This window comes from Serinus canaria, chromosome 1A (assembly GCF_022539315.1).
Source record: "Serinus canaria isolate serCan28SL12 chromosome 1A, serCan2020, whole genome shotgun sequence".
In the NCBI taxonomy this organism is placed as follows: domain Eukaryota; kingdom Metazoa; phylum Chordata; class Aves; order Passeriformes; family Fringillidae; genus Serinus; species Serinus canaria.
In genome coordinates this window covers 45,722,464-45,748,044 of record NC_066314.1, presented here as the reverse complement: position 1 = coordinate 45,748,044, position 25,581 = coordinate 45,722,464, and the positions used below count along the sequence as shown (strand labels likewise).

The 25,581-nt window shown below is 39.1% G+C and overlaps 1 protein-coding gene across 3 annotated transcripts in view; it reads right to left on the bottom strand.

Moving 5' to 3' along the window:
* LOC103813633 (anoctamin-4) overlaps positions 1 to 25,581 on the bottom strand; it is a 235,008-nt gene that overhangs the window by 109,784 nt on the left and 99,643 nt on the right. For all 3 annotated transcript variants that reach the window (XM_050969710.1, XM_050969708.1, XM_050969707.1), the window contains exon 9: positions 14,233 to 14,439. In XM_050969710.1, coding sequence (XP_050825667.1) covers positions 14,233 to 14,439 — 207 coding nt within the window. The remainder of the gene's footprint in view (positions 1 to 14,232; positions 14,440 to 25,581) is intronic.

The window sequence follows — 25,581 nt, the reverse complement described above, 5'->3', positions numbered from 1 at the left end:
TTTTCCCCTTCTCCTTGCCAAATTACTGTCTCACTACTGCCTTGATGGGAGCGACAAATAATATTCCTAGGCACAAAATTACTCATAAGTGCTCTAAAGGCCCTTCTCCACTTTTTGGAAATACAGATCTCAAAATGGGTACATTTCGACCAGCTTCATCCTTTATTACTTTTCAGTGTTAAAATATTAAAAATTAAAATTGTCTCGTGCTTGCTTCAGCATATTCTTTTGTTCCACAGCAAAGATCCACTGTTAACATCAGAGTCAACTCCCTTTGTAGATTCCTGAAAAGTGATCTGTCATAGCAGCAGCAGGAGTCAGCATTTAATGATGTAGAACAAAGAGAATTTCTTAAATGAGACAACTGATTATTCATACAATAGCAGCCTAAGGAAATCTGCAGATGACCTCAGAGATAAGAGGTGGAGATATGCCCCAAAAGAGATTTCTAAAACCCAAGAAAAAATACTCCAACTGCTGAAACATACATACAAATATGATGGAAATAGAAAAGTAATCAATGGGCAGCAATTCAGTTAAGCAGCTTTGCAAATTATATAATCCAGTTTCTTCTTAAATACTCAGCTATTACTTGTACCATATACCATTTCACACTTGCATCCTCACATTCAAGAGCCTTTGTTCTGCATTCCAACCCTACTTAGAGCAAATTAATGACAATGTGGACAGATATAAATTACCCTTTGTTCCCTCAAGCCCTCCATCCTTGTTACATTTAAGCTGCTGTTCCTCAGAAGAGATGAAGGTTGCAGGATCCCTGCAGCACTCCAGCAGATCTGGACTAATTGGGCCAGGGAGAAAGGAAGTGGCAGTCAGCTATGGAGGTCCCAAAGACCTCCATAAAATTTATACTCTTGGAGAATGTACACAGCTGACTTCAAAGCCCCTCTTTAAATAACAAAAACCAAACTGCCGAGGAAGTGGTCAGAAAATGACCAGCCTAAACCTGACTGTATTCCAGACAATGAAGTCACAATTTTGCTGCATTTGAATTTCCTCACCTCTGTCTGATGCTCTTGCAGTATAAGGAACTTTCAGCAATCCACAGAAATGACAGTGTTCTACACTTGTCTGATTCCCAGTAGCCTTAATACCTGGCCTCACTGCACAGGTATCACATTAACAGCATCCAGTCTGATTTCAGTCAAAATTGTAGGGGCAATCTCCTACCAATCATTTGTGATAAAACATAAAGTGAATTACAAACTTGCCTTCACCAACACAAGGGAAAAAAAGTGTCTGTGAACAACATAGCTTTTAAATTAGGGGTTGCAGGAAAGCTTTCCTCTCCCATGACCTTAATGATGTCAACAAAAACTTGAATTAGGGCACTTGGGCTTCTGTGCTCCTCCCTCTCTATCAGCACCTACTTTTCAGGTGGGACTACTGCATTGAGAAACACCACCTATGTGATGTGCTGTGGACTGGCCAAATTAATGATTTCTGGCTCGTTGTCAGGCAGAGGTTTTAAACCAGCAGCTCCTTGGAAAAAGCCATGGTGAGCTCACCCATGTTCCAGAAATTTATTTTCTTTACCTTACTACAGATCTCCAGTACTACATGCAAAGACAGCATCTGATGTCACTGCTGCTATGGATGGATCACTCACCTGCCTTTAGCATTTCCTTCTTGCTTTAGCAGCTGCTGATTTATGCTTTATCAATGACATATCCCACTCAGTAAAATCTAAGCAATATTGTCTGAGAGGGTGGTAAAGACTCTTTCCACAGAAGTATGAGAAATAAACACATATAAAAGCAAAGTAAATATTAGATTTTTAAAACTTTTATGGTTTTCTCTGTAAAGATCAGTCTCAATTTTTTCTCAGCTTATTGAGATTTTGTAGTTCAGCTGAAATAATAATTTAAATTACCTCATGGTAATTTAAAATAGATTCATTGGACTAATCTGAAATAGATTCATTAGACTAATCTGATTTACTCATTGATGCATAAAGTTGTGCATAAAACAACATACTTTTTCCTTTATTTGTCGTGAAGGGTCCCAATTAATTAGGTTAGGAAAACAAATGAGATTTTTTAAAGGCTTTTAATTTTAGAGGCTAAATGAGTGGCTTGTTCTCAGTCAGAATTTTAGCACACTTCTAAATATAAAAATGACCAAATGTATCAGAGAAGTAATTTGTGTACCAACATAGCTAATATGTTAATATGGTAGTGGTGTTAAACAAGGGCATTCCAGCTTGTAGTGAAAGAGATTTTGCCATGTGGGTGGATGCTGCTTTCACATCTACCTCTGAGAGGGTGACACTTAGCAAGAACAAATATAATTCCAACATGAGCAGGTTTGTTTTGCTACACCAAGTGCTGCATGTAAGTTCTACAGAGAAGTTGCTCCTTCTGAGAAGATCTTTCAAAGCAAACTGAAAGCTGCTGTGCATGGTGCCCTTTTCACTCCAGGCAAACCCGTGCCAATAAGGGATAAAAAGTCATCCCTTCAGGCACATTTTCCATTGGCTTCTTCCTGTGAGTTCTTGGCAGCTCATCTGCATCAAAAGCAGAGTTTCAAAGGGAAACTGCATTAAGCATTTCCATACATGTTAGTCAGGGCTCTGCAGGTGTGTGTAAAGCACAGCTTTCCTGCTCTCAGCTCTGGCACTTCTCATGTCTGTGACAGGAGTGGAAACCAAATGCACAGCACAGCTGGCCTTCCTTCCCAGGATCTGCCCCATGGCTGCACTGGACAGTGCAACTGCAACTGATGAAAACCATTTTGGTTCAATTATTGCTTCAGAAAAAACCCCAAACTGTTCTATGAGCCATAGAATGTATGCAAACACATATTAATATACACATGTCTTCCTAGCAGGATAAAGTTGGCCTGGAAGCAGTAGCTCAGAGACAGATAATTATTTCATTAAGTGGAAGGCTGATGTGTGCCATATCAAGTCTTTCAGAGAGCGCTGCTTTTGCTACATGGGTCAGAAAGTGTTTTCTGTCAGAAATCCTACATCATGTTCTTTTTTGGTCCTCATCAACCAGTACTGCTATATTCTTTCTGCCTTGGCATTTTTCTTTCCTGCAGCACAAGGTGAATACTGTGCACACCAAATGTACTTCAATGATTACATTAGATAGATTTTTAATATATCAAAAGTGTATAATTTTTTGCTTCTACCCTTAAATCCCTCATGTACAGTAGTGCAGAGTTTCACAGCACAAAATTATCATTGCTAAGTATGTTCTCAGAGCAGGAACATGTCTTGCATCCTGCCTTGAGGTTTCTCTTCTCTGCACAGAGGAAAAAGTCTTTGCAAACTGCAACTTTGATTTACCAGCCCAACACTTGACTCCTTTCTGGAAAAAGAGTGTTGCCCAGAAACTTTCCTCCCACCCTTGCTCCTTGCCAGCAGCACTAAGCTTCCTCTACCTTACACCTTTAACACAATTTCAGATTTCTACAAAGGATGTGGGGGGTGTGTGCTGAGTTCTCTTCTCCTTTCATTGATGCTTGTTTCCAGTTCTGGGCTCCTTTTGAAGACGGCAGTGGGGGTAAGGGCAGGAAAACTCATGTGTTAATTCTCTGTTTCTGAGAACTTGCTGGCATATTTTTACATGTAATGCAGTACCAGCTGTCTGCCACATCTACACATGCACATGTAGTGACAAACTGGAATATCTTAAAGGTGTCAATTTTATATAATATCCTTGTATTAATTACTTTTACTAATGTATGTCACAGGATTTGCCCCATCTAGCTACAAACATCCACACTTTTGGAAAAGTTTTAAGTAACTGTTAATGATACACATTGGGAGACCTTTGGAGACTTCTGATTTAAGACAAAGTACTCCATAATAACAGTATTAATATACAATGTGTTTCCAAGACTGAAAAGATTGGGTACACTGTGGGATTACTTGCACAGAACTTTGAAAAACTTCTGACCTTGCAGATTGCCATAGATATCTATAAATACATATTAACTTCCATATAACTTTGGATATTCTTTATTGGTTTAATAATTACCCTAAAACAAAAGTATATAGTCTATCACTATTTGGTATAGCTAAACACATCTTTTTCTAGTATGCACAAAACACCATTTATCTTAAATGCTTTCCCCATTGTTTATGAATAAAATAATATGTCTGCCTATTAGCATCCAAGTGAAGTGCAAAAGCACAAAAATATCTTTTTAGTTTTGAAAATTATTGGAATAAAAAATAAGTCTTCTTTATTTTCATTAAGAAAGTCCAAGGAATATTAGGAAAAAAAATTTCAAACCCCAAATCATTGTAGCTAAATTGAGGCATCTATGCCATAGCTCTCTGTGCATGGTCAGGTGCATGGTCATGTTAAAGGCACAGCAATAAAAATTCTGGAATTATTTTAGAAAAAAATAGATTCCCTTTGCATTGTAATGCATGACATAAGCAAGACATATGCTTAATTATTATTAGAACAAACTCTTTTCTTACCTTCCAGAAGCAGCAGTAGTGAAGGGAAGATTTCTGAACATGTGATATTACTGATTTATGACAGACTGTGGTATTTTGATGGTATATGACGTCCACTCTCCCCTCCATGAAACCCTGGCTGGCATCAAACACAGGCTGTGCCATTTAACTAGAGATGCAGGTAGTTCTGTGTCCAGCACTTGTTCTTTCTCTATCATGCTGTGAATGACTTTTCCAGAGACAACCATAGGAAAAATGGACAGACAGATAGCCCTTGGTGCAAAGCAATACCTTGAAAATGTCCTCTACTGTCACAAGAGCCTGAACACCAGACTGTAGGGACAGAGTCCTGATTGCCCTCAATTCTTGTATTTCCAATTCCATCACTGCCCAGAATGAGCTGTGGGCATGAGTGCAGTCAAACCCACCAAGGCTGTGCTCCTGTCATCACGGGGGAGGCACCTTTAAGCAGTGGGTTTGAACAGGACAGCAGCTGCAGAGAGCTGATAACCCACGTCTGCCACATGGGCAGAACCCACATGGGCAAACTGCTGGACAGCTCTGCAAAAGCCCAAAATCTCTTGCTTCATTTCCCACCTGTGCTCAGAGGATGCCTCAATGTTCTGATTATTGAAAGAATCCAAATGTTCACATTGAACACAAGCACCTCCCTGTGCCTAACAATTCCAATCACTTGGCTCTACTTGGCCCTGGTTCAGATTCTTCAGCAATTCTTCAGGAACAGAGTTGCACAACAAGCCTTTGGAATTACCTCCTGAAAGGACTTCAGTGATTATACAAAGAGAGAGGGCATCAGTGTGTCCCTCCTGTGGGGAACAAAGCTCCCCTCTTCAAGTGCCACAATGCCTGAGATGGGAGTTCACAAGATACACTCTGAATATGGCACAAAGCCATTTAATGTATATACAACTAAGTATAACTAAGCAAAGACATTTCTCCACAGTTGTATATTGCAAATAAGGATCTTGAAAGAAGTAGAAGATCCAAACACATTGAACAATTCAGTCCATTTCCTACTACTCTTATTTCTATAAAAACAATTGTAAGAATGATTGTTAGCTTCTCTTTCCTCTTAGACTGTGAGCACACATATAAAAACACAACTATCAAAGATCACCATCACAGGTGTTCAAACATTTGTCTGTGTTTGATAAATCAAACTACTTGTGGATGATAAATCCCTTTACCAATATCAGGAGTCATTACCAGGCCATTCATAACGGGGAGGAGAGAAAAACCTTTGCTGAACAAACAGTTTATTGCAAAACCCTCACCCAGTTCTCAAGTCAGTAGTTTATTGATGAGACAAACAGAAAATCTGGCTGCACAGGGAACAATCTAACAGAAAACTTCAGTGCACCAAATATTTACTTTATTATAATGTGGGACATCAAGACAGCTTTAAAAAGATCCCGGGTGTCTCTTTCAGGTGTGTTTTAATGTAACAACCCCATTGTACCACAGCACTGCCTGGTAATTCATTCTGGTAGAAAGTACCAGCAGCTAAACCATTTGGGGAATTTCAGCTGTCCTAGGACTGCTGAGGAATGAACATAACCTAGGATTGTGAAAATGGTTATCCTGAAGATAGGATAGCAGAACAGGGGTCTATGCAGGGCAGGATGCTATTTCTGACACCAAGGGCTTAGCCAAAGGGAGTAAGACCAGTGCAAGTACATCCAGTCCATCCCCAGTCTGTTCCTTCCAGTTTGGAAAGATTTAGAGATTTCTAGAGTGGAAGGTTTCATTTGGATGACAAACATTCCCAGCTACCAACATCCCTTTTCCCACAAACCTATTCCTTCTATATTCTCTGTCACTTTTGAGCTAACAGGTCATCATCAAATTCCTCCCTCCCCTTTTTACCTACCTTGCTTCCAGTTTTCAGGAGCTAGAGGGCCTGCTCCTCAGTTACAGCATCATAAGCCCTTCCCAGGCCAGGGCCATGAAGCCCAGAAATCCACTGTTATCACAAAGTCTTTCTTACTTTTGTCTCAGCCAAGAGCTGCCATGCAGACCCCATTAAATATACCTTCCTGCACAGAAACTAAACACAGATCAGTGAATCCCACCCTAGTCTATTACAGAGAGAGGATGTGGCTCTGACCTACCAGCCTGGGTGTGTGGAGACATAACTGGGGAGAGGTTATGATAAATACAACCATTCAGTTACAAACTGGAGTGGAAGAATGGGACCAATATTTGTAGAATATTTTGTAAAAATATTCTTTCTCAAAATTTTAATTTGTCTTTGAGAGAACCTTATAAACAGCAGGAATCATGCCCTTTATACTGTTCTTATCTAGCCTTGCAACCAAAACCTGCAAAGGAGAAATAGAGCACTGACATTAAAATGCATGGAGTAGTGTTGGGCTGTTCACATAAGATGCCTACCCCAAAGTGATTATTTCCAGCAACTGGCACTAAGCAGAGTCTCTCCCACAAGCAGTAGGAGAGGATTGGAATAGCAAGGGTCATAATTTTCAGGCATTCTGGCAACAAAAGGTGCAGTTGAAAAAATGTGCAGTTTTGATGACCCTTAAAAATCTATCATCGGGGTAATAGGTCCTGAATTCCTTTTCTGTGTTTGGTGCATTCCTGAAGCAAGGTCTAAATAAAGTACCAAACTGTAGTGACATCTCCCTTTTTCTGTTTTAACTTCCCTGAATGTTACCAGGAAAGAAGAAGACCTCAAAAAGTCAGATGCTTTGTGCTCTATTGGAGCTCTAAAGCATAAAATAGCACAGAACTGCACTCCCAAGGATGGGAGCAGCAAATTATTGTGCCTCTGTGAAGATCCCAACACTCACAGGACACATTTACTTTCCTGAGACATCCACCCTCTCATGGCACAGGAAGAGCCAGTGCTCTGCATGACCCAAAAGAAATTCTCAGAAACAAAGGACAGATTAGAAATGACTTCACCTTTTTTCTCTGCTGCTGCCCTTATGCCTGGTCTACGTTGTGATGAGTTTTATGCAGCTCTTTTGGGCTTTTGAGCTTTTCTGGCACCACAGTACCTGGGTTGGAATTTCTAGTGGGTCCATTAGAACCCTAGAAGCACTTACCTGTAGCATGTCTACTCATCCAAGGAATAATCCCCCCCTACTGATTTGTTTTGTTTTGGTTTAGCTTGGGGTTTTTGTTGGTTGGTTGGTTTTGGTTTTGTTTGTTTGTGTGGTTTTTTGTGGTTTGTCTTTTTCTTTTTCTTTTTATTTTATTATAAAGAAAGGAGTGGCTGAAGTTTGAGATATCAGAATGAACCAGAGGCTTGGTCTTAGGAAAGAGGTTTGGTCTTGTTACCTTTTGGAATGATACAAACCTTTTGTAGAAATTAGTAACACTCTGCAGCCCTATTTTAGTCAAATCCTTTTTCTGACTTTAAAAGCATCTCTGCCAAAGTAGAAGCTTGTTTGTTCCATCTTTTGACAGTCTTCCTGCAAGAATCTTTCTTTGGAATATATGTAACATATTTAACATTAGAAATAGAGTCTTACATAACACTAAACCCCTTTAAGCAAGAACTATAGAGCTAAGAAAAAGCCCCATTTTTCAGTCAAGCATTACAGGAACATAATAACTGATTATTCAAAGTCTCTCTCACTGTTCCTTGAATGAATAAGTTATTTTTTTGATTAAATGGGTCATTACTTTCTCAGAAACTTTGCAAAATTTTATATATTGTCTTTTATTTTTATAGAATAGAATGGTCAAGTCATTTTAAACCAGCTATGTTACACTGGCCTCAGGACATTATAACCTTGCTCTAGGGTCAGTGAATTTAGTCCAAAGCCTTTTCCTGTTTTTTCTCCTTGAAGGGAAACTCTCTGATGGTAAACAGTCAGGAACAGATCTCCACAGAGTGTGGCATTTTGCAGCCTTTGTGAGGTGACTACATATTGTAAACAAACAACAGCCAGGAGAGCTGAAATCTGAGGGTGAATTGTACTAATTTCAAAGTAAACATGCATAATTGATTGCAGGGCTGAAGGAAAGAATGTTTTATAACAGCAAGCAGGAGAGTGATCAAAGCAGGAAGGAAAAAAAAAGTATTTGAAAAGAATTAAGTTTAAAAACACCCTCAAAGAGATGCAAAACACCCTCAAAGTCACCACTTAAAATTATTAATATTATTTTTGAAGCCCCTTATTGAGGGCATGCACAGGTCCCTCCTAGATAGATTCAATTCTTGTGTGTGTCACATGCAGCACAAATTAATACAGAGGGATGCAATTTCTGCCTGCATAAAATACATTTAAATTAAGAAAGACAGCATTTGTGTGCTAGCAATTTTTTTCTTAGCATGGTGCTGCAAAAATGTTCTCCGAAGTGCTAGAATGAACATTCCAGGAGACTTGATACCTTAGGACCAGAAATTTTCAAAGTTACTTTTGTCATAGAAAAGTCAAGGGCTGAATGAAATAGGCTGAATGACTAAGCAAAGTGATAGAAGATTTCAAGCTCTGCATCGTCTCCAAGCTAGTTCAGTCCTTCATTTCAAAGTACTGCATAATCACCATGTGATGTCCTGCCACTCAGACTGGTGACCAAAGTCCTCATGGTAACTGAAGCAAAGTGTTCCTCTCGTTAGGAGCTTTGCAGAGGCTGCAGAGCACCCAGAGGCAGGAGAATGAACAGTCTGTGGTCAGCAGGGAGGTGTTCACAGATCATGCTTGAAGTACCAACACGGGAGAAATTTTGCTCTGTGCATTGAACTTACATTGCTTTGAACACAGGCTGTAGAGAAAGGGAAAAGTTAAATATGCAGGCTGGTCTCTTTGACATTCATGTCCAAATTAAAGTCCTTCTGCACAGGAATGATTCTCGTAACATGTGGGGGTTTTAATATGAAAATCAACCTAATGAGGGGAATACTAAACTTTTTTGAAATCTGCTCGCATTTTCTATGCTTCATTCCACATGACAGAGAGTTCTGTGTAGGCCCAGCAGAAGGCATATTGAAAAGGATTGTTCCCTTAATAATGTCAGACAAGTAAGATAACAGCATTACTGTCGGTGTGAATTCAAATTTCCAGATGAGTTTACATCAGCCATCCCCATGCCATGCATGTATTTGCCGCCAAGGATTACTTGCATGACAGAGCTTCCTGGCAGAATTATTTGCAGGGTTTTAGTCTTTCAGTCTAGGAGAAATGCATGCCACATGTCCTGCCAGTCAGCAAAGAAAAGAAAATGTGATTTAACCAGCAAGTCACATCTAACTAACATAGATCTTCTAAAGACCATTTACAACCAAATGTGAATGCTAACAAGCATATGCATATTTTGTGATGAGAAAAGGATATATTTTGCATAGCAAATTACCATTGTTGAAGGCTTCATTCCAAGATCTTTTGATAATTCAATGTTAATTAATTTGTGACTAAGCATATTAAACATGTTTCCTTTTTTCCTTTGTTGCTAGTTTCAAGAACCATGCCTTTATACTCGCCTCCCAAGTTGGTTTTTCTGTTGGCCAAGACCCCTAGTTCTTCTTTCTTATTTACAAGCTCAGTAAGTAGAGTAATCAATAAAAACACTGAAAACTGATAAGCAGTAAAAAAAGACGACCCAAACATAAAGAAAAACCTGTCCAAAGCAAGCATGCCTTCTTCTAAACTTGTAATTTATCAAATACTTCTTATCACAAAAAGCAAGAGAGTGCAAGAAAAGTTTCTCAGTGAATTCCAATGACCCCAGCAGACTTTCACCATAATACCAGAAACCAGTCCTTTCAGCACATACAGTTCTTTCAAGTATCATGGATATGCCTCTATAATTTCACGTATCAAGGAATGTCCTTTCCAAAATGTACAGTTCTTTGGCTTTGAAAGAGATATTTTTGAACAGTAAATTCTTGAAAGCAGAATTTTCTAGAATATTTTTATGTGTTTCCTGGAGTGAAGAATCTTTACATGTTGACGAAATTTTGGAAATAAATTATTTCAAAGACAACCCTTTCTTCTGCTTCTGTAGATTGCTTGCAGAACTGATTTGTATAAGTGATATAAGTTACAATCTACATTACTGCATATACACTAATATATCTAAACCTCAAAATGCATTAAGGTTTTACCAGAAGCACAGAGAGAGAGAAAATCTTGCCGGGGAACCTCTGAATTCCTGTTATTACAAAATGGGTAACAAGTGTTAGGAAGTGTTGCAAGTAGAGAATAACCAAGAGGATTCCAAAGTTTGTCACAATGACATAATTCACTTTACTGCTGCTTAGACATATTAAATAAGACATTTTTTTCATGGCCAGCAAATTTAAGGACTCCTAGGATTATGAGGTTCGATGAGTTCTGCAGAATCTGAAAACAAAGGAATTTGTCCCCAAGAGAATGAGGCAATGTAACATTGTCCTGACTTGGAATAGACTGACAATGAAAAGAGAAGTCAGAAGCCCAGAAACCAAAGTATTGCTTGTTGCACAGCAAAGGCGCAATGCCATCAGAAGGGAAGCGAGGCATTTTTCTGTCCCCAGATTTGCCTAACCGCGACATTGAGGGAATAGCCTGGGATGACAGCTTAACCCCCTCTAGGCTTGCTTCATGCTTCATTCTGTTGCTCTTACAGAGAGCCTAAATGATGACACTGTTGCTTTCAAATTGAGCCTCCTGTGTGCAGCACAGACCCGACAGTTCTATGCTGTCTTCAGGACCTTTGTGCCAATTCACTGCAGCCAACAATGGCTTTGATCTCTCAGCTTCAGTGGCCTTGTACCCCACTAGCCACAACACACCGCAACTGCTCATATGGATGGAAGCTGATAACTAGAGGTTTCTCAAAACTAAAACCACACTGTCCCTGACTTTGGAAAGAAATGCATATTTGCCTTAGTGCCACTAAATCTAAATTTATCATCTGATTGCTTATACTGATCTTTGCTTTCCTTCTTTGAAGAGAAAGTTCCCTCGTATGGGTGCACCTGCAAAGGTGTCAGGAGTCTTCCCTTCTCTATTAACAGTGTTTTCTTCCACTTGTTTCTCCATTTTCCTCTGTGTGTTGTTTCAGTTTCTTGATGCTTGTATATTTTCTTAAAATCCAAGCACGGATGTTGTGCAAGCAGAACCGCTTTGCAAGCTTGCACAAAAAGAAGTTTTAACATTTTATATATTTTTAAATAAGGTACAGTACAGACAACCCACCGCTCCCTAGCCACTCTAACACCCAGATTAATAATAGAAGTCATGAGCCTCAGGCTCCTCACTAGTTACAAATAAAACTGGCAGGGAAGTAACTGGAAAGGAACGCTGGAACGATGAACTGTATCTCTTGTTTCTTGTCCTTAGCATGCAGCTACCTATGAGCTTCATTCAAAGGAAACTACTGTCAAATAAATAGAATTCATGATAATTAGGTAATAAATAATTCATGGTAATAAGGTAATAAAAGCTGTCATTCTTGAAAGAAAAACAGTGCAAAGGGGAAAAAAGGTGCTGTGAAGAAAATAGAAGTGTGCTATCAAAGAAGAAAAATACTCTCAACTTGCACTTTATCAAGGATCTCTTCTTTCCATGGTCCTAGTCTATTTTACTGATAAGAATTAAAATGCCATTTAAGTCCTAGAAATACCTTCTATTATGCTAGACTGCCTTCATGTTTGGAGTATTTGCTAACTGGACAGAGAAACTTTCAGAGCAAGTACGGCATACGCTACTCCACCAGTGAGAGCTACTTGATGGTGATAACAGCAGCCCTACAGAAGGAAAAACACAAATTATATGAACTATTTAAAATTAGATGGAACAAAACCCTACAAACTTACTGCATGTAGCAGCAGGATGACAGTTCAGAAAAAAGCGCTGTAAGATCTGGCACCTGAGTAGTTAACATACATAAGAACATTGTCTTTCTAAAATATCAAGCTGCTTATGATATCTGAGAGAAGGTACTGCCACTGGACAACTGATGTCTTAATCTGATTATGAAGCTACAGCTGTTAACTTGTGACTGACTTTGAGTGAAGAACATACGATTTTTTTTGTTTAAATTAGAATTTCCTCTTAGGAGTGCTATTTATTGCTGCTGCTGACCATAATCTTTCTTAGATCTACTTGCATACAGCTCAAATAGTTGCAGTTTAACCTGGATGCAAACACAAATATTGTGGTCTCAAAAAGAATTGAAAAGGCAGACACAAATCATAGAAATGATTCTTCATTTCAGATAAAAAAATGGGACTGTAAGTTAGTCAAGAGAAGACTGCTGGCCTACACAAAGGGTTCTCAGTAGGTTCTCAGATGCTCCTACTGTCCAAAGAGGAGACTATGACAGATAAAACTAATCTCATATACTGAAAGATAATCATTATTCAAATGGTCACTAATGAGCTCCATTTTAGGAAACCTCTGTCTGGGGTCTACCTAAAAAGTGATCTTTTTCTCAATCAGAGTCCTGTGCACAAGCATGTGCTGCATGAACACTGTTTAATATTAAAGCACAGGCCCTGCTTATCAACAGATAGCTGTAGAATATGCAGCATTCCAAAATGAGTGTTATTGTGCATGTTCAAGATGCTTTTTTTTAAAAACTGTGGTGCGGGACTTTTTGTCAATCTCTTAACATGCTGCATACATCATTATATATCTTTGGCAGCAGCAACATTTCAGTAGTAGCAATTTCTCTACTTGAACGAAGAAGACAGAAGCTGAAAAAACAGGACAAACAAGTGAACAGAAGAACTAAAATAAATAAAGCATATGGTGATGAGTCACTGTAAATTCTTTAATCTGTGTTGACAAAGATTATGGTGACTAAATACTATGAGTGTATGAAACTCATGGCAAGAGACCTGTATAGCAACTTACAACAGATAATCTACAATTTAAACTTCTATAAAAATTAAGCCATTTACTAGATCTGCAAGTTAAGGGTTTGCAGGCAGAACTGTCTGTCTCACACAAATAAGGTCTGCCTCCCAGCACCCAAGTAGCTGCATACATCATATATCATGCTCTTTTCTGGGCAGCAACTCTGGAAGATTATTGAGACCCTCCAATAAATATGCTACAAAACTGACTTCATGGGCAGCTTTAATTTGCTCTGCTCAGGAAAGAAATTTGGTGTCTAATTTTCACTGTGAAGAATGACTGAGCATGGCCAGTACAAATGCACATCCCTGCTATGAGAAAAGGTATTTCTAAAATAGCACTTTCAATTATCATAACAAGGAATGAACTCATTATGCCAATTAGAATTTGATGGTTCCCTGGAGATTTTGACTTTCTTTTGAAAAGTTTCATTTTGTTAACCAGTTAAGCTTTGTTGTAAGATCTCGTGCAGATCCACAGGTTTTGTTAGTGTTATAGCAAAAAAAGAATTTGATCTACACCCTGGATTGTGTATTTGGTCAAAACCAATTTTAGTGTCAATTATTGAATTCTATGGGGTATGCCTGTAGCCTCTAGAGCAATTAGCTCAAGGCTTTTCAAAATTAAATATATATATATGGAAAGCAGTATTAAAAAGCAATATCCCAAATCTCTCTGCTTAAACATTTTGGATACCACTACACATCGTGGGGGTTTTTATGATTAAACTTACATTTTTATTTCCCACTTTCAGCTGTCCCAACTGCTGTTACTCCCTATAATCTATAATTGACAAAAACATCAAATGAGAACAAAACATCAGTGGGTAATTCTGACAATCAATAGGCTGATCTCCACACAACCTGACCTTGTGCTATTAACACCAGCTTTGCCATGTCATGGCACATCACATGTGAAATGGGACTGGAAAGGGTATCAAGGCAAATCTGTTACCTGGCTGATGGGTTTTGGCTTTTCCACCAGTGACTGATGAAATTGTAGATCCAGAAGATGAAGCTTCCATTTTTATTGACCCTCTGGCTTGTGGGATCGAGGGATGCCCATCCACAGGGGGATGCTGTGACACTGGGTAGCTTGCTGCAGTTCTCCTCTGACAGACTTGCACACGCTTTTCAGCCCCATGAATAGATAAATTTATACCTGACAGGAATAAGAATTAGTACTGTTAGAAACAAGAGATCAATATGGAATAACTAAAATATAAATTGTCAGGGTTTAAAATGAAGCTGCAAGAACCTTCTTAATTAAAAAAAAGAAAAAAAAAAAAGAAAAAAAAAGATAACTCTAAAAGATTAATTTTCTTGGAAAATTAAAAATGTAAACACTTTTTCTGCTGTATTGTGGGCATCAGATTCAGCCACAATAATGGATATTTAAATTAATGCACACTAATGGTTTACCAATTTACTGGTCTGCAGGAGGAAATATCTTCCATTCCTTCAAAATATCCACACAGCTCACAAAGAACAATATTAATCAAGCAGCTACCACAAAGTTTATGAAATGACAGTTTTCTGATTGATGGATTAGAAATTTGTCAGAAATTATTTCTTTTCTTCTGAGCCTTTACCCAATACTAGGAAGTCTCATCATATGGAAAAGATGCTACAAGTGAGGTATTAACTAGCTTTTAAGGAAAAAATAAAGGTCTGTTTTGAGGAAAGCAGTAAGGCTAGAAAGAGTAAGTAGTAAGTAGTAGTAAGACCTTAAGCTTGGAAAAATTCCACTTTCTCCTGTCTTGTGAAACCTTATCGTCAGTACTGGAAATTGTCTTTCATGCCAAAAATCTCAAATTTGTCACATAATCATTTTTTATACTGAAATTGTGATTAAAAAAACAGGTTTTATTTTTTCAAAGAGAAAAGTAAAGTTGAACTTTCCTTTGTGGCTAATGCACAGTCTTGGAAAGAAATGCTATCTTACAGTAAATTGCTGATTCTGACTTCTTCCTGTTCATATTGATGCAATTGCTCCAACCCCACCTGAATTGCTTTCAGTATGCTTGGCTGAAAACCATCGGACACTCTCTTTTGGGCAAGAAGGCTGAATGAAAGTTCTACACTACTGTTTTATGCTTAATTTACTTGTGACTCTTAGTGCTTCTGTTAGCAAACTCTCTTTGTTTTTAAAGAAAGAAAACAAAATACCCTAACCAGATATAAATAAGCAAACTAAGTAGCAGATGTAAAAGCAGACCCTAAAAACTGAAATTGTGGGTATTGTATTGTATATTGTAAGCACACTGTAAAGTGCAGTCACGCAAAATTGTTGGGTATTATGGATTAGATTGCTCAGCTTTGTGAACTGAAATGTCCAAGAATGCATTAAGGACTCTGCTCTTCTAGCTCCCCTGGAAGCCAGTGTATGTGAACCTCCAGGTCATGGAAGAGGTTTAGAATCTCTGAAATATTAATACACTTTGATCCATAATACACTACCAAGGGGAAGAGAGCTACCACTTCCATAGGCAGTTTGTGAAAACAGCGGGGCTGCACACAGGAGCAAAGGCTGTGCAAACTGCTTTCTTTTGTGGGGGATTTGTGCTTTCAGAATGGAAGCTGCACACTCAATACTTGTCTTTGCTTCCTGACTCCAGAGCTGATCTCCTGCAGGAAATGTGAAGGCATGAGAAGTTTCTTGCAGCAGCTGCTCACCTACTTCCTGGTTTTAGGGCTAATGTAACTGCCAGCTTCTAAAGACTTGAAATCACATCCTTAGGATACAAGCAAACCCCAGCCACCTTATTCTTGTGAAAGGCAGCATACCAATCCATGTGAACAGAATGACAATGAGCTTGCCTGCACAACGTGTTTCTTTGACCATGCCAGCTGTAACAGGCTTCAAAGGCTGAGAAGCTAAGTCCCAGCTGTAAAATGAGCTCTTTACTACTTTTGCAGTCACCAGAACATTGTGATGTTCAAAATATTGAGCAATTATCCCTAAGGTGTTACAAAATTAACTGCAACCATTTTCTTTAAGCATCACCACAGGTTGTTGCACCATTTAAAACAATCATCCCTCTGAAGCTTACGGTGGAGTCAGCCAATGTTCAGCACTAAACTTGAGCCTGTCATCAACACACACTTTCTAGCTGGATGTGCTTTCATTTGGCCATGAAAATAGAGATCTATTTTAGGAACTGGTTCCAAACATAAACTGACTGCTCCATTACTCGGAGGTTCGAGCTAAGTTGCTTCTTCACATTCTGAAAACGGTCTATAAACTCTGGTGCAGCTGTGACTGAGCTTCCTAAACTATTTCTGCAGCACGTTCTTTTTCAGACGTCAAAATAAAGGATACTGCTAGCAGATTGCTGTTCCTAAGAACTGCAAAATTTGCAGATTGATCACATCCAAAATTAGGTTCCATCAACAACTTGCTGCTGGTTATATGCAACCTTTTCCTTCTTTCACCAAAGAAAGATGATAAATCATACCTCCAAACTCTATGAGGAAGAATGTGCCAGCATCACTGAAAACTTCACATTTACAATTTTCTTTAGACATATTTAAAATTTAAAAGTGCCCAAAACCAACCAGACAAAGAGTGTCACAAATGTATACAGCATATTTGGAAGTTTTTCACTCCAATCTCATTGGTACTGCAGTTATTTTTTCATGGAATATATCCTTTTATTTGGAGAATTAATTCCCTTTATTTTCCTGAGAATGACATACAGGACAAAGATGCAAGTGTCCTTATTTAATTATAATTTCAGGTTTTTCCAGAGAAAGGTCAGATCTTTCTTTTTTATGTGCATTTCTTTTGTTAAACTAAAAGTCTAAAAAAATGTAAGACAGTAATACTGCTGCAAGCTGCAGCATTTTACCTTGTTTTAATGTGGGTGAAAGTTCTTTTAAAAGAGATATTGGCAGTCAAAAATACATCCCCAGATAACATGCAGAAAAGCACAGACTGGGAGGGGAATCAGAAGTAGAAAAGAGATTAGGAAAAATGCATGTAGCTTATGGCAGATGAAAGCCTGGTGAACTATTGGCACTAAGCAGACTCTAGGGAAAACTCTCCCTATTCTTCCTGCAAATAACCCACGTTGCTGATGAATCCCAGGTTTGTGGATCAGAGATGTGAGAAAACAGCAGAGAGCTCTCTGAAGAGTATATGTTAAAGTTGACATCAATTACTTTATTGCAGCGTGACAATACCTACACAAGACATCCAGAAAGAAAGAGAAGCTCTCCAGCAGCACACTGCAGTCCAGGTCTTCACTTATTGTACTTGGTGGAGTTTTTCTCCTGCCTTTAGGCTTGGCCATACAGCTGCTGACACCAAATCCTCTCACCATTGCATGCCTGGCTGCATGGCCTTAAGTTGTCCCTGTTCCTGCAGCATGGTGATTTTTGGCATTCATGCTCCCTAGCTGGGTGCAATCACACTGGTATGCTCTGATAAGTAGCAGAGATGTTAAAAAGACCAGGGGTTTCTTGCCCTCTGGCTTAATGCAATGGCTCATGAACACCACTTTGAGCCAGGGCTTCAGTGCAAATGCAAGTGAAAGGCTTAAATACTGCCCAGCATCCACAGCTGACTTTTCAGTTTGGAGGGCTGGCTTCTGGGCAGGGCTCAGCCAGCTGCACCTGGCTGGCTGCAGGAAGAGTGGGAAGTAGTTTAGTGTTTTGAAGCTGGATGAGATTTGCGCCTCTAAGTATTCTACACAGCACTCAGCTCTTTTCCTTTCCTGCGTGCATCAAAAATCCTTCTCTGTATTTTCAAATCTCCACATGCCTTTCTCTTTCCTACCTGTATCTATCTTTTTTTTCTCTTACAAGCTTTTTGTCTCCATGAGGAGCTGCTCTTCTTACTGACCTTTTGTTCTCCCATGACTCTGAGCTTGCAGGTTCATATAAGACAAACACCTTCACTACCTTCCTGCCCATATGCCTCAGCTGCACAGTTTGCCAGCAGAGAAGAGCAGCTTCTATCCTGCTTCTGGATAAATTTTACTGGTCTAAGATAAGTCTTTTTATTATAGAATTTTCAAACCATCAATCCTTCCACATTGAGCATATTTTGTCTCTTATAAAGTGGTAATATGCTTATGACACTTAGGGATTTATAATGCTCCAGATAAAACCTGCATATGAGAACATTAAAAGGGAGTAATGAAGCACTTCCAAGTCATGAAGCAATAAAATCAGACATAAAGAATAAAACAGGAGGGAGAAATTATTAACATTCCAAACACTACAGTGTGGCTGCATGCAAAGTTTTGTGTGACTATTTGTTTGGCTGGCTCATCAGATGTTGGCTACAAAGATGAACAACAACATCCCACACTACTCGGAAATCACTTTGCCCATGCATCTAATGGACATCAGCTCTGGCTGTGCACCATGCACCTCTGCTATGGCACTGAGCACCATGCACCTCTGCTATGGCACTGAGCACCATGCACCTCTGCTATGGCTGTGCACCATGCACCTCTGCTATGGCACTGAGCACCATGCACCTCTGCTATGGCTGAGCACCATGCACCTCTGCTATGGCACTGAGCACCATGCACCTCTGCTATGGCTGTGCACCATGCACCTCTGCTATAGCACTGAGCACCATGCACCTCTGCTATGGCTGTGCACCATGCACCTCTGCTATGGCTGTGCACCATGCAACTCTGCTATGGTTGTGCATCATGAACCTCTGCTATGGCTGTGCACTATGCACCTCTGCTTTGGCTGTGCACACTGCACCTCTGCTTTGGCTGTGCACTATGCACCTTTGCTAGGCTGAGCACCATGCACCTCTGCTATGGGACTGAGCACCATGCACCTCTGCCATGGCTGAGCACCATGCACCTCTGCTATGGGACTGAGCACAGTGACATGGCTCTGGTGCTGATGGAGAAGACTCTTGCCCCTGAATTTGGGTCAGAAAGGCCATGTGTCCAAATTATACTGTGCAGGGACTGAGACACCTCTCCACCTGGAAAGCATCCTCACAGTGACTGTCAGACTTGTGTCAGCCCCAGTTTTCTTCCATCTTGTGCGACTTTGGGTCACAGGCATTTATTTGTACATTTCTTTCTGAAGTGTTTGTCTCTAGACAAAGATTATATTAACATTGGCATAGGCAATGATAAGACAGTGCAGAGTTACAAAGTTGTACAAACAATTCATTATCTAACTGTGCTTGATTAGCCTGACCTGCTTTGCACATCTTTCCAGGGATAACAAAGTAGTTCTGGCAGGTGCAGGAAGTCCTTTCAGTTTTGTATCATTAGTGTCAGTGCTCCTGATGGAGACCAATTACTCCATCTATTTCTCCTTTCTAAGGATGTCTTTTATTTTGTTTCGGCCCTATGTGGAGGGCCTTAGGAGCAGATTAAGGCAGGCCCTTTTATCAAGGCCCTTTTCACAACAGACCAAGTAGAGGGGAACACAAAGAAGTGAGGAAGAAAATCTCAGCTACTCCATCACACATGGGCACAAAAAGTAAAGCAGCTCTGAAAACTCTGCAGTCATCAAGGCAGAGATAAGCAAGACCATAAGGAAGCACTTTGCAAGCATGAGCAGAGAGCAGAAAATGAGGCTTTAAGGAGCAGTATATAAATGGGAAAATGAGATATTTAGCTCCTTTCAACTTTTACACATAGGGAAGGAGAAAGTGAGCTAATTTTTCCACCTTAATAAACTAAGTACTCTTTCCTTTCCTGGTGCAAATTGCCACATTTCCCATTAAAGTCAATGATGCTCTACAGCCAGCTTCAGTTTTTTCACATTTTAAAGATAGCTTTGATAAAGGGGATCTCAGAAAGGGAAGGGATGTAAAAGGTTTCTCATGCAAACCCAGTTTAATTTGAGATTCAGGAGAGAAACAGCTGTACTTGATGCCATGAGGACTCTTTTGCTTGCTCCAAATTCCAGGTGGAAATGAAGGAACATGAGAGAACAATTGTCCTGCTGTCCTCTGCACACATGCCTGAAAGCATAGTCTAAAGGCAGTTTCATTTTTCTCCTCACCCTATGTATTACTTAGGTAACAAATACATCTAGAAACCATCCCTAACTTGGTGGAAAATGTTACAACATCATTAGGATTCCCATATTAAATTAAATCAGTTCTTAAAAGTTTAAATATCATCTCTTTAATGCAGCATCAAGTCCTTTGCCACTGATAACATGTGATTACAAAATCATACCTAAGATCAGGTTATGCTTCAAGTGCAGATTTGGAATTGTTGAAATACTTGTGACTACATCAGATGCAAAAAACACCTCACAACTGCAAGCCTTCATGTAAGCAAACAGAAAAGCTACTACTTACAGACTTTCCCAGGAACTGCACTGGCTGGAGAGAAGGACTAATTCTGTACATCTTAATGTGTTCAGTTTTCTTACATTCGGCATGATTGCTCCTCCCAGCCTGTTTCCTCCCAAATTTTGGAGACATTACAGGATTTTCAAATTCTTCAATAGTTTCAGATAATGATTGAAATGTTATTGTTTTTCTTATTTTTTATCAATTTTTTTTTCCAGTTGGCTTCTGAATTTACATCCATTTTTAGCATATATGATTTTCCATGGAAAGAAACCACAGAGCTCAGAGATACAGTTGGTGGAGGAATAACTCTTTTTGGTTTTTGTTTTTTGGTTTTTGTCTGAAACATGTTGTCCATGGAAGTATTGTATTGAAAGAGCTCTATCATGCCCCCTGCTCTATTGTCTCTCTTCCTGAGCTTAGGAGACCTACTTTAAACTGTTGCTCCTTTCTAATAAACTGCTGTATATCTCCAATCATCCCTGGTCACTCCTCTGTTCCTTGCCTTTTTCAAAGGATGAAGATCTGAAATGCACACCAAGGAAGGTTCAAGAAGCAACATCAGAAATGCCCATGATGTTCAGGCTGTGCTTTCACCGAGGATTTACACGCTGACACAATGAAGTTTCTCATTTTATTCTTTCTCTTGTAATTTCACTTGCCCCAAGATACCTGTAGATGGATTCTGCCTCCCTGTCATATTTGCCAGCTCTTTGGGCAATTTTTCAGTGACTCATGACTCTTTCTTCTAACCATGTGCTTCAGGTTCCTATGTTATCATTCCTTAAAAAAGTGGCTATATAACCTGTGGTAAAACTGCATCCAAAGCTAGTGTTAACTTAAGTCTGTGGAAGTCCTAATGAATAGAAAGATCATGCCCACCTCAGGCCTGCCATCAATGGATTGTTTTTATAGCCCTGAAGGTGATTTATTGAATTACAGCCAGCCAACATTATTGGTGATTATTCAGCATAACTGAAAAACTCCCAAAGTGCTCAAGGAGAGGCAAGATTACAACCTGAATTCAGGAAAATGTCTTGGAGAGAGCCATAACAGTCCTACTTGAATGGTCTACATGGCACTCTGAAAAACCACTGGTCTTCCTTTGGTGTGCAAAGTTTGGCTCACCAGTGAATATAAAGCTCTTTAGGGCTGCTGTTGAACTCATGGTGGTTGTTCCAGGTGAGTGTTGCAGGGCCATGGTGCTGAACACAGAGTGATGCCTAAGCAAGTTGTATGAACCCAGGTGAATAAATGAAACTTTTTTCCATCCCCAAGGTGCCTAATCTGATTAATTTTTATGCCTTGTGCTTTTATTTCTGTCTGAAAATCCATTCTTTAGTTCCTCTGTATAAAAAACAAACACACTGTAGAGTGGATATATGTAATACTTACCAGGCTACTGGAATAAATGCCTAATTGTTATAGTTTTAACTGTCTCTGTTTGTTTAGTATCTATTTTGATTTACTTTATTGTTCCTATTGGACTGCCACCAGTGTTAGAACCACATGCATGCTGAAGAGTAATTAAAAAAAAAAAGCATTAAAAAAAGTTCCCTTGCTTGGCCCAGTATGAAAATCACAGAGAGGGAAAAAATTGCCTAGAAATCTGATAAACATAATAGAAATCAAAAACTGAGGCTGATAAAACATTTTTAGTAAAGTGCTTTTCTATCAAAAAAATTACCATTTTTTTCAAGAAAAGAAAACCCCAAAGTCAAGAACTACTGTCAAAAGTTTTGTTCAGAAAATTATTCTGAACTTATCTGGACTGGAATATATTGCCTTTTTTTTTTTTAAACTACTTGATGCTTTGTAAAATGTAATCTAACAAATTGAGTAGAATACAAATGACAATGTAAAATATCAGTTACCTCTGAGCAAGCCAAAAAAACCAATTATCATTTAATTATCATTTCAATTACTGAAACACTGTTTGTATTGCCAATCATCAATTAATTTTACTCTAATATCCAAATAGTAAGAAATAATTAAAACTATAAACATCCAAACCAGAGAGCAAAACAAATCAAAATAACATAACAAAATAGAACAAATACAAGAAGTCCAAGCAAGATGAAATATTTCAACTGTCCAGAAGCAAATTCTAATAGAAATATTTTAAGCATTATGTAGAAATGTGCTCAAAATAAATTCAAAAGGGGGCATGGTAAGCAAGAATATTAGAATTTCTGTGGATTGGATATTCCAGATTTTGATTCACTGTTTCTATAATCAAGGGGAATAGACTTGCATTAGAACAAATGTAGGATCACACAAAAAACAACAGATTCATATTTCAGTTTATGTCACAAAAAATAACATCACATCAACACTTCTTTCTTTGAGGCAGTTTTTCCTAAAAAATAATTGAAGATTGAATCTGACTCCTTAAGTGCCTCTTATTAATTTGGAAACTATAAGAGGCAGTGAATCTTGTCTTATTTTATTATACATTCACAGCATTTACTGAAAATAGACCCAACACCGAGATGATTTAAAACTTACTTTCACCTGTGGTAAGCACTGCATTTAAGATAATTCTCTTTCTTAGCAAGTGGCTATTATTCTCATCTTCAAAATCAAGAGCATTCTCATTAAATTTGTTTGTGCTGATTTTGAGCTTTTTACCCATAGAATAAAAGGTAAATGCACACTCTGCAGTAGTACATGGTGCAGATATTGGGGCAAACCACAGTGCTCTGTGAAACAAAGCACCAAGTCAAGTCCCAGATGCTTTTTACTAGCTGAGGAATGAAAAGCAGCACTAACCAGTTAGATGAATTCTAAGTGTAGGTAGATTTAAAAGCAGAGAATTCTCTCTTTTTCCTCCATTTTAATTTGCTGCCTGAATGTCAACTGCTACATTGCAAATACCACAAGTCTCATTTCATCTGATTTAATCAGATATTCTCCATAATGCAGAGCAGTGCAATCAATCTGAGACATCATCTGTGAAACAGGATAAACACCTCAGGAGACTGCACAGATGGGAAAAGAAGGTATCTCAGGATATGTCTGAATGTGTCTGCTCCTTGGCACAGATAGTAGTGATTTCCAGCACAGCAACTAGGCTTAATTCCTCTTTTTGCATCCCATGCCAGGGGACCGGTCTGTGTTCATGCCCTCTTGCTGTTCCAGTATCAGCCCTGGTCACACTCTCTGGGGCACCCTCAAGCAGCAGAACAATGCACTTCCCTGCCTTCTCCCAGCCTGTGCTACAGCCCTGGATATGGAGCCTTTTGCAGGCATGGTGTCTAAACCCTCCATGCTAACACTTAGCTTTAACAACCATCACTTGACTTTTACTTTTGATGAGATATTATCATAGAAATTACCCAGTCAATGTCTTCAGGGGCAGGCCTTAAGACAAAAAAATTACTTCTACTTCTCCCTCAGCCAAATAAAAAAAGAATCTTATAGATAGTGTTGCGGCAAAGTATAAACTTTACTAAAATGTTTTTAAGCAAACATACATCTGGACACATACATATAAACTGGTCAAGTGTTTATGTCAAACCTGACCATGCCAAACTGGTCAACTGGTCATGTGTTGGGTCAAGTCCAAAGCCTGAGAGGGTTTTTGGCCTCTGAAACAAGTGTCCTTTGTGGGCATGTCCCAGGCTTTAGAATCTCATGTGTGCAGGATTTGATGCTGGATCCCCACTGGGAGGAGGCCCCCCCTGGGGAAGGCTCTCATATGAGCTGGAAGGACGTGCTGTGGTAGGTTCCATCAGAGCCTGGATGGGCATTGCTCTGCAAGGAGGAAACACCAGCCTCCACAGCCCTGCTTGCTGCAGCACCTGTGCCTGGATCAGGCTCTTCCCTGGCAGACATGTTAACAAGGGCCAGTTTTACCAGAAATGTTGAGGCATGTGTACTACTTGTCTTCCTTTCGTGCCTCATTAGTTTTCAGCACACTCCCTCTTGGCAAGTAATGATTTTGGTTGTAATAAAGTCTATGGTGCCAAGATTTCTAAATGGCCATAAAGTGAAGAAGATGCCCAGAAGAGGTGGCAGATGTAGTGTGCAGCAGATGCCAAGAACATCTGTGTTCATCGACCATCTCATCTTTCTGGAAACGCTTCAGACCATTAACAGTTACAAAATACCATTGAAAAGAATATGTAAACCTGCCATGTTTACACATAGGTTCCTCACAGGCATCCAGTTGATTGCTCTCAGCTTATGCTCACCTGCATAGAGCAAAGCACAAGTCCTGCTTATTCTTCTGAGCTAGACCTTATTTCTGATGGAAGACTAATAAACCCTGAGAGACAACAGTAGCTGCATAATGATTATCTGAATTTGGCAGATTTCATAGACATGGAAAAAAAGCTCTCTATTCATAAATACCATTTCAATTCCTTGAGCTCTTTATAGCCAGATGAGAAGAAATGGTAGAACAGTACAAAAATGCAGTAGCTGCATTGTAGGGCACTGTAAGGTATCTAACAGATTTGGTTTTATTATAAAAGACAGTCCACGTTCTAACTCCTTTATTGAATAACAGCCTTGTGCAAGGGCAAGGCCTACTGTTTTTTCATAAATGACTTTCTGATATGTTTGCAATTCAGAAAAACATGCAAAGCATGCAAGATAGACTTTCAGGTATCTTTTATGCACTACATAAAACACTGGACATTAATTTTTAAGAGGAAGCACAGAAGAGACACAAATTTTCTGAATCCATCTAAACTGGCCAAGTCACCAAGTGAAAGTAAAAAAGTTTTTTTAAAAGTCTCACTGCATAGGTAAAAATTTTACAAATACCTCCACGTTACACCTGCAAGTATTGCAAGTATACTGAAAATTTAATTTTAAAGAATATTCCAGTCTGACAATGATGCTGGATTTGTCCTGGTTTTGAGGGTGCAAACCAGCAGACAGTTCAGGCAGCGAGTCAATTTCTCTTCACAAGTACCATTTTGACCTTAGTTGAGTAGCTTCACCAAAAGATGTGCAGAACACAATCTTTGAGAACAAATCCTAAACTGAAATTTCATCACC